The following is a 19,532-nucleotide window of genomic DNA, read 5'->3' as shown; positions in this document are numbered from 1 at the left end:
TTCTAATGCCAATCCTTGTTGTTGCATCCATAAATACCTGATGGCACAAGTACTCCAGTTACTTTGACCTGTAGTGAATTTCATAGTTGCAACAGTTAAATTACTTAAATAGTTATACATTGATTTATCTAAATCTAATCCTGTAACCTGCGATTTAACAACAGTTGGAGCTCAGTTTGCAGTAGCATGAAAACCAGTCCCTATATGCATGCTGGCCGTGTTTAACTTATTCTTGAGGGTCTCCATGTCTTTACTATTTAGTATACCCATACCTCCTAACAGTGTGTCATATCATTGCCTTTTCTGCCTTTTGTTTGCGGTGTTACATAATGTTACAACAGGAGTAGTGATTTTTAATGACACATGTACAGCTTGTAAAAAGGCAGTTGTATTAACACATGTGGACGGAATAGGTGTGTGTGTGTCGTTGTTGACTTTTGGTTCTATGGTAGAGGATAAAGGACAATAATAAGGTGTAAAAATATAAGGTAGTGTATAGTTCTCAATTGCAGTGTCGTTCATAATGACTAACATTTGTCCCCTTCTCCAATTAATGGTACCAGTTATATAATCATTATTAAAAGTAATAAGGCCTGTCTGTTTACATTGATATGCAATCTTACTAATTTTCTTATAATATATATCCCAAACCTGTTTAGGTGGTTTTTTACTTACCATCAGAATTTATATTAAATAAGGTGGCACAGATACTAGTGTAATTAGCAACCTTAACTGTGCACATTTCTGCGTTACAAGATCTAACAATTTTCCGTGAACCTTCAAACAAACATAATGCATCAGTTTTATTAGCTGTGGACACATTCCATATGGGTAACTGGTACTTATAAGGGTTATTATTTGTCCAATTCATCCAACTGCGTTCAATGAATGAGTGATTGCATATTACATGCTGATAGAAAGGTGGTGGAGAAAGGTTCTTGAGGGAGCGTGTGTGACGAATGCTAGATGAGGGGCTAAGGCCTAATTGGGCTGTGGGTATTGAAGAATTGTTCATCGTGTCAGAGTCTTTTCTCCAGAAACAAACAGGTTTCAAACTTCTCATTGACTTTTACTCATAGCGGCATTCAAGGAACAATATCAGAGGGAGTATAACAACTCCAGAAAGCATAGCGCACAACATAATCTTGGTCTCAGGTTCGTATGATCATCTCAATCTACGATATGATGCCGATATGAAAGCCATGATGCTTCGCTAAGGGGAAATTCTTCTGTTTCCGAGCGAGGAGTGGTGTTGTCTCCCTTGGTTCCCCTCTTTGGACACAACTTCACTCGGGGTGCGTGAATCCAGATGTCGTGGGAATCTGTGAGGACAGCGGTTCTGGGTACAGCAATCACAGTAGCAGGTGGTCCAAAAGGGTATCCTCCTTCCTTGGTCCTGTTCAGCTAACGGATATACACCTTGTCACCGGGCTGGTATGGATGAGTAGGTTCCTGTGAAGGGAAGGGAAAACTGCGAAGAAACATTGCCATATATACCATTCAGTTTTATCAACAATTCCTGTACATATTGTTCTTGTATTAGCTGTAAATCCCCAGACATTATAACAAGTGGTTTCCTGGCCCAGGGTGTGGGAAAAGGTTGTCCCATCAAAATCTCAAATGGAGATTATTTAATCACCTTGTGGGGAGTCATTCTTATCTCAGCTAAAATCGCTGGAAGATATTTTGTCCAATTTACCCATGTTCCTGCAGAAGCTTTCATAAGCTTCATCCTTAATAGTCCTATTCATCCTTTCAACTACCCCTTAACTCTGTGGATGATAGGGTATATGAAACTTCCAGGTAACTTGCAAACATTTAGCAAGTTCCTGGGTAACCTTACTGGCAAAAGCCGGGCCATTATCAGAGTTAATCTGCAGAGGGCAGCCATACCTGGGAATAATTTCAGTAGCGAGAATCTTCACTACAGTCCTAGCATCTTCCCTAGATGTCACAAAGGCCTCTGGCTATTTACTAAACTGATCAACTATGACCAGTAAGTATTGCTGTTTCTTACCAATTTGGGTACATGAGTAAAATCAATCTGTAAGTGTGTAAAAGGAGCAGCTGGAGGGGGCAAATGTTCGTGCTGTGATTTGTGTGGAATATTAGGATATGTTCTCATACATGGTTCACATGATCTTACAAAAGACTGTACATGCTGCCTGAGATTCCTAATATAAAATGAATTCATGAGGAATTGGGTGGTGCTTGCTATGCTTTTGTGACCGGGACCATGTGCCTGACTAATGAAACTAAAGCAGCTGGCTTCAGGTATGCCTATTCTCCACTCTTTAGAGAACAGATCATTCTGATCTTTCTCTAAACCTTGTTTAATCCAAAAATCAAAGTCAGATTGCGTTGCCGGCATACCCTGTAAAGGAGCTGGAACTACTTTGGAAAAGAATGCTATGGGACGCATGCCGCCTCCGTGCTCTTGTGCACAGATCGCGGCCATGGTTCTACAGTTGTCCCGAGCATACAAATGAAATGGTTTACAATACACAGGTAGTCTTGCCGGGGCTTGCACAATAGCAACTTTGAGGGCAATATACGCAGCTAGCATGTCTGGTGACCAGCAGACATTTTCAGGGCTGTCAGAACGTACAGCCTCCCTTAGGATTGAGTCATAATGGGAGCATTCAGGGATCCATTGGTGGCAGTAATTAATCATGCCGAGGAAGGTGAGCAACTCCTTCCGAGTAGTGGGTGTAGGAATCCTCTGAATGACCTCAATACGTTTTGGACTCAATTGTCTGGTGCCTGAAGCCAGAACAAAACCTAAGTAATCAACCTTTGATTTACACAATTGCATTTTGTGTTTTACAACCTTGTGACCCACAGTTGCTAAGTGTTTGAGCAAACCGACAGTATCCACAGTGCTTGCCTCATAGCTAGGGCTACATAACAACAAATCATCAACATTTTGCAAAAGGACGAAACCATGACCGGGGGTCCATGTTTTTTAGAGTATGTTGGAGTACCAGCGAATAAACGGCTGGGGAATCCACATAGCCTTGGGTAAATGTGTCCAGGTATACTGACAGCCTTCAAAAAGTAAAGACCATAAGTAGCTGTGTCTCTTGATCAATAGGTATAGAAAAAAATGCATTACTTAAATCAATGACAGTGAAGCAAATGGCATCATGTTGAATGGCTGTAATGAGGGATGTCACATCAGGGACAATGAGTGCAATGGGCACAATTAAACTATTCAGGGCTCTAAAGTCCTGAACTAAGCGATATGCTGGCCAGTGGTGTTGGGAGTGGGCCTGGTGTTGTTCTTGTCTACCGGGCGTATTTTGAGAATTATGGGGTTGTTGGGGTGGCTGGGGTTTCCTGGGGTGTGGACACTCATTCCTCCAGTGGCCATTCTGGCCACAGTTGAAACAAGTGTTCCTGTCTATTCCTCCGTGGTTACCCCTGCCCCTATAATCCTGATTTCCCTGTCTCCATCCCCTTGCCCCTCTCTGACCACCCCTTCCACGGGCTCTATGTGCTCCATCCCATCCTCTTTCTCGGGCCTGTGTAGGTGGACAGTGTTGCAATCCCTGAGCATAATAAGAAACCTTACTTCCTGAATCTTTTCTTAAGTCAAAACAACCTGCATTTTCCTTTTCTATAACCAAATTGGCCCACTCTGAAATCAATTGTTTCACAAGTAAAGAATACTGTGGCAACATATTACCAAGGCATGACTGTATTTTAAAGAGAACCATATCATCTCCAGACTTCAGACCTGCCTCATCCTTCCAACACTTGTAAAATCTCTTTACAAAAATAATATTACCAATCTCTTCCTTTGCACCTTGCTTACATGCCAAAGCAGTGAATATAGACTGCTTATTCTTCCATAATCTCAACATTTCAGCTTCCACCTTGTCCCACATTTTAGCACATCCCACTGAAGTACTAAGCTCATAAACACCAATTCATTTCAAACCATATATACTCAGCATCCAATGTAATATTACACGTCATCTCACAAAACAGTCATAGTAGAAACACATACTGGGTGGTACCCAGCGGATATGCCAATACAGAAATCACATTCATAGGCACACAACTACACACTCTGTCTCCCTCCTAGGAAACACGGATAGACACAATATGAAAGAAATCTTAAACTAACACCTCCAAATCTCCATTCCCATATAGCTATACCAGACCACAACACAGAGCCTCTCTGAGCTGATAGAACTACTACAACTCCAACTACTCCTGGCCAAAACGCTACTATTCAACAGCTAATAAAACAGTTATTTGCTAAGTTATTTGGCTGGCATTCTTATCAGTATCACTAGACTGAGACAAACTGATTCACATATAATTTAAAACAATACAGCAACATATAAATTAAACCACTTTCCAGTTAAGCTGCACACATTATCACAATCACCATTTACACAGAATAAACAGTTAACAGCTGTAATCAGAACATATTATTGTATGGTATACCAATTTTAGTTTGTATTAAATTTATTTAAGGGATTCTTATGTATACATTTTCTTAATTAACTTCATTACTTTAATCTACTATAGTATTGTATATAAAGAAAGGATCCATTTATATAGCGTGCTCATAACTCAAATATTTGTATAAAACTTCCATTAACTAATCTGAGATGATGCTGCATCAACTTAAATCTTATAGAAATTGAACAAACATCTGGACCAGATTACACAGACATGGTTTCACCAGAATCATTCAGAACTCTCAGAGACTTAAAACATTTTTTTAAACTATACCATGTTAAAAGGCATGGCAAACCTTAGACCGGTCAGTCTCCAAAAGCCTTAGTAAAACAGGTAGAAACCTTTGTCCATGATTTCTGATCCAGGCTATATACAACAATTTAAAATAACACATATAATGTGAGACATAGAAAACACAAAACATATGCAGTAGTTATTACACTGGATCATTTAAAGCATCTGTAGCAATAAAAAAAGGTTAGCTTACAGCGCAAAATGAAGCATGTGTTGGACCGCTGAAAATGTAAATGTTGCTCTGTTTTATTCAAACAAAAATCATAATTATAGTATGGATCCTTTGCAACAAACACACAGGGCAGTCCTTATACCTTTCCTATCTTACTGGATACAGACTTACTGAACCAAAGGGGGGTCATAGACAATCAGCGTCAATAAGACACAAAAAGGCTACTCACCGCAATGGTTTTGCTGATCCATCCCACTTCTAGACACCAAGCTAAAAGGGTTAATGCTGTAATGGACTCAATTCCCCTCGGTTCTCGATCCCTCGGTCACCATAATCAACGTTACTGAAGAATCATTGCCAGCATTAAAGACACGGACAACAGGATGCTTTGACAAGATTTCTCGGTGTGTATTATTTTGAAGCGAGCATTTATACACAGTTTGTCACATAAGCAGTGAGATTTATCGTTTCCTTGTAATAAATAGTACATACTAGTCTGACAATAGAAAGATAAGCATTTGAATAAAGTCTGGGCAAGAATATCCTGAGATCGAACTGGGCAAGAACATCCTGAGATTGAGCAATGTCGCACATCATCTAGAAGGAAGACCCTATTGTTTAAGTCTGCCACAGTTAGCATAATTATGTCATACGTTATTTTAAAGCATACAAAGCAAAAAGAGTTTAACTGTTTCATATCCTTTCAGTCAGCAATAATGATTATAAACCTTATCTAAGCATACAATACATATGGGCAATAAAAGTTAACTATTTCATATTCCTACACTTAGTACTATAATTTTGCAGCTTGTAAGTTGATGTTGATTATTGTGGTTTTGAATCTCTAGTTATACACCGACCTATATCTTAACAAGGCTAGAATACACAGACGAGTATTCACACTTGGCTAGGCTCCCTGTTTAGTTAGTTAAGCAACTAACCCCTGGAAGGAATGCATCCTACGAGCTCCTAGAGTAATGAATAGAGTGTATATAGCATGAGTAAGATCCACATAGGAGGCATCTCATAGCAATAAAGTATAGTTGTACACTCAGTTAAATTTTAAACTTATTATATATGTGTGTAGTAGTAAGTTCATGACAAGCTTGTACTGTCTTAATATATACCTGAACAAAACTTGGCAGTGTCATCAAATGCCAACAATTGTATTCATATGTCTCTTGATTAAGTTCGCAATAGCTGTTGTGGCATTGCAACCGTACATGTCTAACCTTTGCACAACAAAAATCAAAAATTATTTTTTTTTTTAATTAACCCTTGGTTTGCAATAAATTCACTAACTCTTTCAACTCCCACTCTGGTCCTTGTTGATGACCATGAGGAAACTCAGTTCGGGAGATTGTCGACTCTTATGTTTCCAGGGGCGGGTTGCAATATCTTATACAATACAAGGGGTATGGCCCAGAGGAGACATCTTGGACTCCTGCGCATGTTCATGCCCTCCTCCTAGGCAAAACGTTTCAAAACTTGATTTCTACCAAGCCTGGCAGGAAACACCCAGTGGGAGTTCTTTAGGGGTTGATTTTAGGAAACATACCCCTGGTGGGACTTGATCTCCTGGCTTTTAATTCCTACTGCTGTGCACTGCATGCTGTACCACTGTGGAACCTTGTATCCAGGGACAATTCCAGACAGTTGTCTTTTTTACTTCTGACCCAATATTTATATTTGCTTGTTTTTGTAGGGCAGATACTACTTTTCTGATTTGATTGTTCCAGCAAGCAAGAGCCAATCAAGTACAAGACCTCCCTACTTAAGGAGGGCTTTCTGGCTGCTCTGGGCCTTTTCATGGTTCCTGTATCTTTAGTGATAGTTTGCTCTAAAGATACTCTTTTGCTGTTATTTTGACCCAGCTTACCTGACTACGTTTTTCTCTCCTGCCCTTGTGTACTTGACTCTGCCTGCTTGCCTTCTGCCTGATTTCTTGTACCATTTCCTGGCCTGGCTGACTTCCCATCCTGTGTACCAGTCACTGGCTTGTTTCTGACACTGTTTTTTTTGTGTGCGAATGAATCTTGCCAATGTCTAGTATTGTGTGTTTTTATTTTTTCCCCCTCCTGGCCTGTAGTCTTTCTCAGTTTTGTCCTTTTACTTCGTAGTTCCTGCTTTATGTTAATATGCCTCTTCCTATCACTCTGTCTTTACCTTTGTTAGACTACTGCCTCTCACCTTGCTGAGGATCCTCTAGCTAGCGTGTCATTTTAACCCTGGAATGTAAAATACTGCAATTTTCTAGAAACTGCAATGTTCACACTGCAGGGTTAAATACACCACTAGTGGCTGTCTTCCTGACAGGCACTAGAATGGCTTCCTCCACCGGAACCGAGTGGAATTTGATTGGAGGAGCACAGAAATGAATTCATAACTAGGACTACACATGGGCACGAACAAAGGAGATTCAGTCTACAGAGGAAACAGTTCTTCACAGTAAGAACAATAAGGATGTGAAAAAGTGGTTTTATCAGAGTTTTGTTTAAACAGCTACTGGGTGAATACTTGCAAAAACATATTAATCAGTAATATAATGTTTATTACATGAGGTAACAGCTTATTGATTGGAGTGCCATTATGGGGTCAAGAATGAATTTTGATTTCTAGTTTGATGCAAACTTGGAAGAGCTTCAAACTGTTTTTTTTTTTTTTGCCTTCTTTTGAATCAACAGCAAAAGCTGATGTGATAAAGGCTGAACTTGAAGGAGGCTGCATTTTCACCTAAGGGTGTTTGCTGTATGTTTTTAATATATTTTACTGTGCCTGAGGAAGTCCACTGTTGTGAAAGGAAGCGCATTGGACATTTTATTTATTTATTTGATTTGTATTATTTGGGTTTTGTTTTTGAAGAAAAGGTGGAGATTTTACAACATTTTTTTTCTGAACCATATAATTAGTTGAAGGAGGTCAAGAAGGTGATACCCGCCCAGACTTGATCAGGGGAGGTGCCAGACTCTTATATTTCATGTGAGTTCATTTCTGGAGCACTGAGTTAACTGTGATTTTACTGTACTTCACTTTATGATTTATTTTTATCCCTTTACAGATGTGTTGCTGAATCCCAAATATTGTGTGTATCTTATTGTTTAATAAGGCTTGAGAAATTGGGAAAAAAAAGCCTGGGAAGCTGCATCATTTACATTAGTGTAGTACCACTGTGTGTGGGTGTGTTTATGGTAAAGTGGAATAAAACACACCTAATTTGTTTTATTTTGAACTTGAAGGATGGGATTTGTTTTCCGCCTATATAACTATGTAGAGTTTAGTCCTGTATGCATTTCTCTAATCCATTCTTTCTCTGTGTGACATCATTGTAATATGTCATAATGCATGATGATATCTTCGCAGGCAGAGAGTGTGGCAGCAGCGAATAACTCTCATTGAATGAAAAAGAGGAAAGTGCTGACAGCTATGGAACAAAACCTTTACTTCAGAAAAAAACTATTGTTATTTTCAGGAAAATAAGTCATCTTTAAACCTAGGGGAACCTCTAGGAAAGGTTAGGTTGGTGGGGTAATGCAAGGTCCACTTCTAATATTGACACATCTGCATATAAGTCTGGTAATGTTAGATTTTAACAAATTTGTTTGGAGTCTAGGAGCCAGCTAAGAAAGTTAGAAACCAGTTTTTTTTTTTAAACTAATTTTAAATTCAAAGGGAAACTATAGTGTCAGGAAAACAAACTAATTTTCCTGGCGCTATAGCTTCCCTCTTTGTGAAGGCCCACCCCTGTGGGTTAATAACCTCTTCTGTCACTTACCTGGGTGCAGCACAAATGTCCCTCGGCGTAGGCTCAGCTCCGCCCATGCTCCTCCCTTGCCGACATCCACCGGTGGTGGAGACCTAATGCGCATGCGCTGCAATAGCCGCGCGCACATTAGGATTCCCCCATAGGAAAGCATTATTCAATGCTGGAAGTCCTCATGCCTGGCATAAGGACGTCCAGCGTCCAAAAGTCGTCTAAGCAACCGGAAGTTCCTCTAGTGGCTGTCTGGAGAAGGAGTTAACCCTAGCAGGTAATTATTGTAGTTTATAAAAACTGCAATAATTACCACTATAGGGTTAAGGGTGATGGGAGTGTTCACCCAGACCACTTCAATGAGCTGAAGTGGTCTGGGTGTCTACAGTGTTCCTCTAATTTTCAACGAGAAAAATGCAATTCTTAAGGGACATTATAGACACCAGAACCACTACAGCTTAATGTAGTTGTTCTGGTGTCTATAGCCTGTACCTGCAGACCTTTCAATGTAATCACTGCATTGTCAGAGAAAACAAAAAATGATTTGGAAATATCAAAGTGCTACTTGTACTTATTGCCCTATAACTTGCGAAATAAAAGCTAAGAACATGTTAACATTGGGTATTTCTAAACTCAGGACAAAATTGAGAAACTATTTATCATGGGTGTTTTTTGGCGGTTGTAGATGTGTCACAGTTAGAAAAAGTGGGGTTTTTACATTTTTTCATCATATTTTATAATTTTTATTTATAGTAAATGAGATGATATGATGAAAATAATGGTATCTTTAGAAAGACCATTTCATGGCGAGAAAAACGGTATATAATATGTGTGGGTACAGTAAACGAGTAAGAGGAAAATTAGAGCTAAACACAAACACTGCAGAAATGTAAAAACAACCCCGGTCCCAAACGGTAAGAAAATTGAAAAGCGGTCTGGTCACTAAGGAGTTAGGGCTGACATCCCAGGCCTTTGTCAAAATTTCTAGTTGCCAGTCGAGCCCTGTGTTAGATCATATTCTATTATTGATGCACCCACATGTACACCAGGATTTGACCAACATTTCAGATATCTGCATCATAATATGGGCACTTATCTATAATGATGCACCAAAGAGATTTCACGCTCAACAGACAAGGCACTTGAGTCAAAGTGAAAGTCAAACACCACTCGTCTAGACTGATGCGTCCGCATCGAATTCAGGCCAAACTGTTTTACACTGTCAGTGGCTCATAGATCACACTCCCGCCAATCTGGTCATCATCCATTCTTAAATGATGCAAGCTGTGATCTTTGTACCTTTTATCTTAAGTAGTTGGAGTCCTGCGTGGCGCTAGAACTACTGTAAGCTCATTTGAGCAGGGTCCTCTTCAACCTATTATTCCTGTAAGTTTTCTTGTAATTGTCTTATTTATTGTTACATCCCCCCCTCTCAAAATATTGTAAAGCGCTACGGAATCTGTTGGCGCTATATAAATGGCAATAATAATAATAAATAATAATAATATCTTTGAATTTGAAGGTAGGCTAACTGCAAACGAGAATCACACTGTTTCCAGCATTAGCATATAGTTAAAAATTTAAAAGATGGTAGGGGAAGGTCAGCAGGAATGTCTTACCTGTATATTTCTTTGAACAAGCCCCTCAGATGGTTCTAGACCCTCACACCACATCCCTAGTCTACAGGATATATGACGCACTGAAAACATACAAAAATATTTATAACTGTATGGCATAATTCTTATAAAGTACATTGAGAATTCCATTAACATATCTGCATATGACACATTCTCACATCCTTAATAAAAGTGTGCCATTTCACTAAATTAATAATAAATTAAACATTATAGAGTGTTCTCTCATGTACCAAGTACAGTACTGCATAAAACTGTGAGATGTTGTGTGATGTGCCAATAATAATCACCAAAGTACTTGTAGTCAATTTCATGAATTATATTTAAGAGAAAATAGAAAAACAGCAGTATAAATATATAAAGTTTTACAGAAACACTATAGCTTTAGGAATGCAAACATGTTAACGCTACTAAACATTTAGGTTGCTACTAACATCTCCCATCCTACCATTTGCAAAAAAATCCTTTTAATTACAGTTTCAGCCCTGACTGTTCCGGTCTCCACACTGCAATTGCACCTCAGACACACACTTTCAGGCACATACACAGGTAGACAATGCCAGAGACACTCAGAAATACACACAGCCAGATCCACATCGTGACAGTATGCTTGATTTCATCAGTATGTGTGTCTCTGTGTGTATATGTGTGCTTGTATTAGTGTATTTGTATCTATGGCTGCAATGTGAGAGTGGTATGGTATGGGCAATCTAAAAAAAACAATAAAGTGTGCTGTGTCTTTAAGATATTAACAACACAAAATATTACTAAAGCTACTTTAGTCACTCTTTGTATACCAAAGTGCATATATTATAACTGTGCAGAAAAAAACTATCTTAGAGTGAATTACAGTGCCAACATAGAAACATAGAAACATAGAATGTGACGGCAGATAAGAACCATTCGGCCCATCTAGTCTGCCCAGTTTTCTAAATACTTTCATTAGTCCCTAGCATTATCTTATAGTTAGGTTAGCCTTATGCCTATCCCACGCATGCTTAAACTCCTTTACTGTGTTAACCTCTACCACTTCAGCTGGAAGGCTATTCCATGCATCCACTACCCTCTCAGTAAAGTAATACTTCCTGATATTATTTTTAAACCTTTGTCCCTAACATAACATAAAGTGCTACTATAGTTGTGCACCTACACAAAAAACCATAATACTCACATATAATATATATATAACGCAGGTATGCTTTTGCACGTATAAGTTAAGTAATCAGCATATATATTGCCAGACAATCCTTAGGGAGTAAAACATATAAAGGAAAGAAAAAGAAACCATGCATTGGGTAATTTTGTAAAACAGATATAAAAAGGAAAAGAAGAAGGGGAAAAGGAACACTCACAAACGTAGAGCAGATAAGTTCTCTAACTTTGAAAGCTTATCAAAATAAGCATACGGTGACTGGAGACGGTGTAGTACTTCAAATATTTTATTAGAACAATATAAAAATCACAGGCAGGCAGCACCCTCTAGTTTATGATCAGACCTCTCCAATACGAACTCCTCTCAGTCCTGTGTCCAACTGCCAGCTGTTTAACAGGCTCAGGAATCGTGTATTTCTCGCTCGTTCTCTTCCAGGAGGCGGGGCTATGCGGCCAGTGTACGTGATGAGGTCAGAAGGCGTGATGACTCGTTTCACCGAATTACATTGAATTTGTTTTGGAAACCCAAGTTTTGCTGTTTCACAGCATCCACTGCGTGGTCTAAAGCTTTGATGTGGCTGCCAGTGCTGTTGGTGGACTTTAAATAGGAATTATGGGAGAATAGAATGGGCTTCCTGGCTCTTGTTGGTAGTGGAGCCTGATCCCAGGGATTTGGGTGTGAGATCCAATGTGTAATTAACACTTACGACAGCAACAATGCTTCTAAAAGTCGTCCAACATCATCTGGCCATCTGAGGTTATGCCATGTGTTAAATTTTTTAGCTAAAAGGAGAAGTGGAAGTCCCATCTTTATAGTGTCCCTCTATCCCATAAATGGTGGTAACCCTAAGATAGTGTGGCGAGGTCTTGGTAAAATGACACTGTGGAACCCCTAAATTGCCATGTCTGTTGGTATCTTTCTGCCCCCATTATGCATTCCCTTACCTGGAAACAGATAATATCTCGTGGGGAATTTCAAGACCTAATCTTTCTCAGTGCTCTGTGCACTGAATACAGCTTGATGTCGTCTGGGACCTCGTTGTTCAGTACAAAATTTAACAGTTTCATAGAATATCCGTTACTGACTCTGGTTGCTCTGACTGCGCTAACCCACAGATGCAGATGTTAGTCCTCCATCCTCTATTACTAAAGTCCTTGAGGTGTCTTCTGAGCTCCAGCACCGCCTGGCCCTGTCTCGTTATTACCATTTTCTGCCTGCTGCTGTCTGTTATCTTGCTGCTTTGAGACCTTTTACAAGAGTGTCACACGGGTAACCAACCCTACTGACTGGATGTCAGTTATTTCATGTTTGATTGCGTCCTTAATTTCTTGTATCATAGCAGTGAAGTCTTCTTTTGTTAGCATTAATCTGAAGAATGTTGCACAGATAGCTTTCAGGGAGGAGGCAGCTGAGGCTTACACTTGTTGGCCCTGTTGCAATGGGCCTGTTAATGGCGAGGCCACCGATACAGAAAAGGATGGTGCCATTTTGTCAGTGGCTGCGAATCCTGTAAGGCAGATGGCGTGATTAACAATTCGTCCATCATGTGGCACCAAGGTGAGTTTGCCTGCGACAGATGTGTGGTGACTGTTCTGCGATTCTGGACCATGCTTGAGAAGGTTTGTAGAGTGCTTTAGCAGCTTAGTATCAAGTAGTGGGGTACTTTTTTGACCATTTCAAGAAAAGATCCACTATTTCGCAACCTTATTGTGTTCCATGGGTTTGAAGCTACATGATACTTACACATTTTGGTTGTAGGAGGATGAAATTCAGTTCCCTCTTAAGAACTGTACTGACGAAACACGCACATCAGGGACTCTCTAACAACCATAGTTGTTTGATATTAACCGTAGTCCTCTCATGCTAGTTAGTTAATTCTAACATAACTGTCAATATTGAAATAGTTCTATGGCTGTTCAGACATTTTGGATACTTCTCTCCTTTTAGGGCATATTTTGTGTTTTATCTGATCCTCCTCTACTTTGTGCATATGTTAAAAAAATGTCTTGGTTCCTTAGTTATGCATGACATAGGTGCCCCTGAAGGAACAGTACTTGAGATATTAGTTTAGCAGAATTTTCTCTTTATACTGCCCCTCTTGGCAAACTTATTACATCTTTTGGATTCAACTACCACCAGTCCGCTGATGACACCCAGATCTAGCTCTCCTCCCCTGCCGTTCTGCAACGTGTCACTGCTTGCCTATTTTCTATCTCTGACTAGATGTCCTCCCGCTTTCTGAAACTTAATCTCTCTAAAACTGAGCTCCTTGTCTTTTCTCCCCCTAATACTGATCCTCCTCTTTCGCACTCCCTTCAAGTTAGTTGTATAAGTCCATCCTTGCAAGCGCGCTTTCTTGGCGTCATACTTGACTCTGGCCTCACCTTTGAGCCTCACATCCAGTATGTTGCCAAATTCTGTAGATTCCATCTTAAAAACATAGCCCGCATCCGCCCCTTTCTTACGCAAGATGCTACCAGGGAGCCTGTCCATGCTCTAGTAATTTCCCGCATGGATTATTGTAACCCTCTCCTGATTGGTCTTCCCAAAAGCTGTATTGCCCCTCTACAGTCTGTAATGAATGCTGCCGCCAGACTGATTCTCCTCTCTAGTCCATCCTATTACACCTCACCCCTCTGTCAGTCTTTACATCGGCTTCCTGTATCCTATAGGAGTCAATTCAAAGTGCTAACCCATACCTATAAAACACGGGACAATTCTAGCCTCTCTTATATCTCCTCACAGATCCATAGGTATGCCCCTTCTCGGTCTCTCCGCTCTGCCCGTGACCTTCTCCTGTCCGCTGCTCACACCCGTACAGTCAACTCACGCTTGCAGGACTTCTCGCGGGCGGCTCCCTTCCTATGGAATGCCTACTGCCATCAGACTCTCCTTTAGTCTTCAATCGTTTAAGAAGTGCCTTAAAACCCATCTCTTTATGGCCTCCCAGACTAACCTCTTGTCATGTCGTGTTCTGTTCTGATGTCAGGCGTTGGCTTACAATTCTTGTTTAATTTTTCTTGGTTTTTCTGGTTTTCTATTCTATGTCTGGTTTTCTTTATGCTGGATTTTCTGGGTTCATTCCTTTATACCGTTCCTGGAATTCCCAGTCTCCTGGATTCCTTTAAATGTTTGTTTTTCGTTGCCACACCCATTCCTTTGCCATTAATCATTTTTGTTTCAGTCTGTTCCTGCAAGCAGTGGTCTCATATCCTCTGCTCCTTTCTTTGCAGGTAATTACTGTATGTGTACTTTTCCGCAATGGTGGGCTGCATACATCTTTGCCATTTATGTATGTCTAAATCTCCAGTGTTACATATATAGTACTTAGTTATTTCTCCTCTTGTTTTGCCTTGTATCTCTTGTCTTGTTTTATTTTGTCTTGTATTCCCAGTTCATGTACAGTCCTGCCCTGTCCTGTCCATGTTCTGTTCATGTTTCCCTCATGTATTGTGTACATGTTCTGGGTTCTGCTTTCTGTCCTGCTCCGGTTCTATGTTCTTCATGTCTTGTCTTATCTTGTTTGGTGCCTATTCTAGTCTTGCCTTATTTTCTGTACTGGATACATATCTGCATAATATCAAGCTCCTGGCGTCTGCTTAAGCTGCATCAGGGCTCTGGTATGTGGCCGCACAAACCCTGGTGCTCAACACCAGGGGGCGTGTAAACCCTGCTCCAGACCCTGATTGTCCATTTCCACTCTGAGACTCGTATCATCTTCAACAGGCACACAGGGGTCCCGGTCTTTGGACCCTCACCCGTGACACCTCTACCTGACATACCTGTCTCTTGCTCTAAGGGCAGCACTCTACTCTCTCCTCCAGCTATGCTTCTCTCCCACCTTATTTGATTACTATTTCCTGTCCTAATGTGTTTTATACCCCACCTCCTATAGACTGTAAGCTTGTTTGAGCAGGACCCTCTTCAACCTATCATTCCGGTAAGTTTTCTTGTAATTGTCCTATTTGTAGTTAAATCCACCCTCTCATAATATTGTAAAGCGCTACGGAATCTGATGGCGCTATATAAATGGCGATAATAATATTAATAAGTGCCATATAAGACAAAGGATCAGGGGTTTATAACAGTGGGTCAAACTTTGGTTTTATATACCTGTAAAACCCCCTTATTATATTTTATTTATTCTGATGTCATTACTATAAAGCACATCCAACCACAGATGTAGGAAGGAAAATCATACCTGTGGCAATAGAAAACAAAGATACAGGCACTTTAGCGATCCAGTACAAGCTCAAACATCCAGACCTGGTGTAAAAGTACTCAAAGCCTGTCAGAGGCCTGTATATAAGTAAAGCAAAATAACTGACCTAATTTTCGGCCATACCGGCCTTTTTGTCAATTTCCCAAGGACAGCATAGCACGCCCGCCGACCATAGGGGGTTAAGCAAACACAGTACCATTCTGAACGTTTATTTTTTAAAAAGCTTGTTAGTCATCTGCTGTGTACTCAATATTTACATAGCGATACCACTATTTATTTAACCCCTTAAGGACACATGACGTGTGTGACATGTCATGATTCCATTTTATTCCAGAAGTTTGGTCCTTAAGGGGTTAATAAATATTGATAGAATACACCAGGCACTTTATGTGCCTGATATCAGATTTTTTGGACTCTTCATGAATATTACTAATTTACTAGTGGTTGCTATTCTGTCTATTACCTCTGAAATACATTAAGGGTGCTGAGAGTGATAGGATTTAGTGATTCTATTCACTGCACTAAATTAGAATTTGCACTTTTTACTGTTTGGGTTTTTGAGGATTTTATTCTGACCTATGCTTATTTTATCTTGCAACAAATGTAACATTAAGATTAGTTACATTACATTATCACTTTGTTGCTAATTTTACAACATGACAGGAGGCTTCATATTTTGCATAATCTCTCTTTACTAGCTCCACAGCAGCAAAGAAACACATGGAAAAAAGAACCAATCACAAGAGAGTAGGATGTATATGAGGTATGGTGGCCTCTTCCTCTTTCTTTGCTGCTCCATCAAGCAGACAGATCAGAGTATTACTCTTATCCATTACTTTAGGTTTCTATTGCCTCTTTTTCCCAATCTTTGTTTTTATTGAGGCATAGATTAAGACAGTACAGAATGCAAATCAGGGGGTTAGAGCATATAAACGTATGGTATACAAGTCATATTCAGTTCGTAAACTCCCGCTTGAGTCAGCCTCTTTTTATATTTTAAGGTAACAGTATAGGTTAACTACTAGCCAACAGTGATGCGTCCGGCTAATTGTAAGGGACTTAGAGGCTATTCAGGCATCACTCTGTTTTCAAACTATGCGTTATATTACAGGCTTTAAACATACATTGCTAGTAGCGCGAACACATATAAGGTTAGCAAGTTAAAAAACATAAGCGCGAATACAGATATTGTATGCCTAACAATGCTAGGTGACCTACGATGTAGTAGTTGTGGTATGGGCACAGTTTAAATCAAGGCTGTAACTGGTTACGTAATACCGTACATATTCACTGGAACGCTAAATATAGCTCACTGGACCCTTGTACTAAAACGCTAGGTCAACGTTTAAGGTAAATAATAGTATTAGTAGAGTAGGTTCAGATGAGATAAAATAAAACAAAACATAGGCGCAAATACAGATATTGTATGCTTAACATTGCTAGGTCACCTATAATGTAGTAGGTGTAGTATGGGCACATTTTAAATCAGGGCTGCAACTGGTTACGTAATACCGTATATATTCGCTGAAAGACTAAGTATAACTCCCTAGTCCTTTGAGCTAAACGCTAGGTCAACGCTTGTGATAAATGATAGTATTAGTAGAGTAGGGTTAGATAAGATAAAATAAAACATAAGCGCACATACATATATTGGATGCGCAACATTGCTAGGTCATGTTGAAGTAAAACAAGGTTAATTAGATAAACTATCGATAGATATCCCTGAGTATTGCCGTAATAGGGGGCATGGTTACCAACAGTAGATAAGGTTGTAGTAATAACAGACATAATAGACATATGAGTTTAACTGCACTCATTTTTGTTAGGTGGTCTGGAGTGGCATTTTGAAAGGGGATGGCCTCTCCACCATGCTGTGCACACAGTAGTAACTGTGGACTTAACATCAATATTTGCACGGTTGCTAGTTAGTAAATGAAGGCATATTCAGCTTAGTGTGATAGCAGGTAGCATCTGCGAGTTATAATGTATGTACTAATTAAATAAACATTAGTATGATAAGAGCAGGAGAGATAGCATATACATATCGGTCAGATGTGAGGACACCGTGTTAGTTCTTGCAGGTAGCAGACCTGGAAGGTTTCAGAAAGGACTGGATTGCGTTCATTGTGGCTTAGTAAAGATAGAGGTAAGTAGGGCATTATCAGGTTTCGGGCGCCGTAATTCTTGCCAGGGTGTTTAAAGCGGCACTGTCATGCCGAACTTACCTTTCCTCAATCTCTTCCTCTTCTCCCCCTCTCTCAGGATCTGTTATTCTTTTCTTCCTGTCTTCTTTAGTTTTCTTTAAAACCATAAGACAAAGTAGGGACTCTTTGTCTTATGGGATTCCTCCGCTTGACCAGCTCTGACCAGCGGAGGAGCAAAGTGTGCTTCATTTCCGCTGGTCAGAGCAATTTTCCCATGATCCCTAGCTTTCCTCCCAGTTCCCACAATACTTCCTGTCAGTATTGCCGAAAGTCCTGTCACTTAGACAGAACGCCGGCAAAACTGCCGAATTGCATCCTAACAGAATGAGCACCGTTTCTCCATTGGTGTTAGGATGCAATTCGGTACTTTGTTCGGATCGGAATTTCATTCAAATGAATGAAACTCCGATCCTATTCATTGCTGTGGCTGCATCTTGCAGCCGCTTAGTAGATAACTCCCTAATTCCCACGGTATCAGGGAGCTATCTACTAAAAGGCTGAAAGACCTAAATTGGTCTTTCAGCCAAATTTACTAACACCAAGTAAAAATGACTTGGTATTAGTAAATAATATGCCCCTACTCGCTATACCGCGAGTAGGGGCATGTCTAGTAAGCAGTGAGCAGCCTGTGGCTGCTCACTGTAGAAAAAAAATAAAAAAAATATTGCCCCCCACCCCTAAATGACGGGTGGGGGCCGTAAAGTAAAATAAGGGAGGGAGACCTATTGTCCCCGGCCCCCACCCCTGAGCGGTGGGTGGGGGCCATAAAGATAATGAGGGGGGGGGACCTACTGTCCTCCCCCCCGGCCCCCACCCCTGGGCGGCGGGTGGGGGCCATAATAGTAGTAGGGGGGGGACCTACTGTCCCCCCCCCCCGGCCCCCACCCCTGGCCGGCGGGTGGGGGCCATAATAGTAATAAAGGGGGGGGGGACCTACTGTCCTCCCCCCCGGCCCCCACCCCTGGGCGGCGGGTGGGGGCCATAATAGTAATAAGGGGGGGGGGACCTACTGTCCTCCCCCCCGGCCCCCACCCCTGGGCGGCGGATGGGGGCCATAATAGTAGTAGGGGGGGGGGACCTACTGTCCTCCCCCCCGGCCCCCACCCCTGGCCGGCGGGTGGGGGCCATAATAGTAATAAAGGGGGGGGGGGACCTACTGTCCTCCCCCCCGGCCCCCACCCCTGGGCGGCGGGTGGGGGCCATAATAGTAATAAGGGGGGGGGGGACCTACTGTCCTCCACCCCCCGGCCCCCACCCCTGGGCGGCGGGTGGGGGCCATAATAGTAATAGGGGGGGGGGGGACCTACTGTCCTCCCCCCCGGCCCCCACCCCTGGGCGGCGGGTGGGGGCCATAATAGTAATAAGGGGGGGGGACCTACTGTCCTCCAGCCCCCGGCCCCCACCCCTGGGCGGCGGGTGGGGGCCCTAATGGAAAAAAGGGGGGGGGGACCTACTGTCCTCCCCCCCGGCCCCCACCCCTGGGCGGCGGGTGGGGGCCATAATAGTAATAAGGGGGGGGGGATCTACTGTCCTCCCCCCCCCGGCCCCCACCCCTGGGCGGCGGGTGGGGGCCATAACGATAATGGGGGGGGGACCTACTGTCCTCCCCCCCGCCCCCACCCCTGG

The 19,532-nt window shown here is 41.5% G+C and overlaps 1 protein-coding gene across 1 annotated transcript in view; it reads right to left on the bottom strand.

Annotated features, from left to right (window-relative positions):
* Positions 1-19,532, bottom strand: part of TEX11 (testis expressed 11) — a 270,524-nt gene that overhangs the window by 211,174 nt on the left and 39,818 nt on the right. The window contains exon 5 of the mRNA XM_063433451.1: positions 10,313-10,392. Coding sequence (XP_063289521.1) covers positions 10,313-10,392 — 80 coding nt within the window. The remainder of the gene's footprint in view (positions 1-10,312; positions 10,393-19,532) is intronic.

Source organism: Pelobates fuscus, chromosome 9, assembly GCF_036172605.1.
Source record: "Pelobates fuscus isolate aPelFus1 chromosome 9, aPelFus1.pri, whole genome shotgun sequence".
Taxonomy (NCBI): Eukaryota; Metazoa; Chordata; class Amphibia; order Anura; family Pelobatidae; genus Pelobates; species Pelobates fuscus.
Note: the sequence above shows the minus strand (reverse complement) of the source record. Positions and strands in the feature narration are given on the sequence as shown.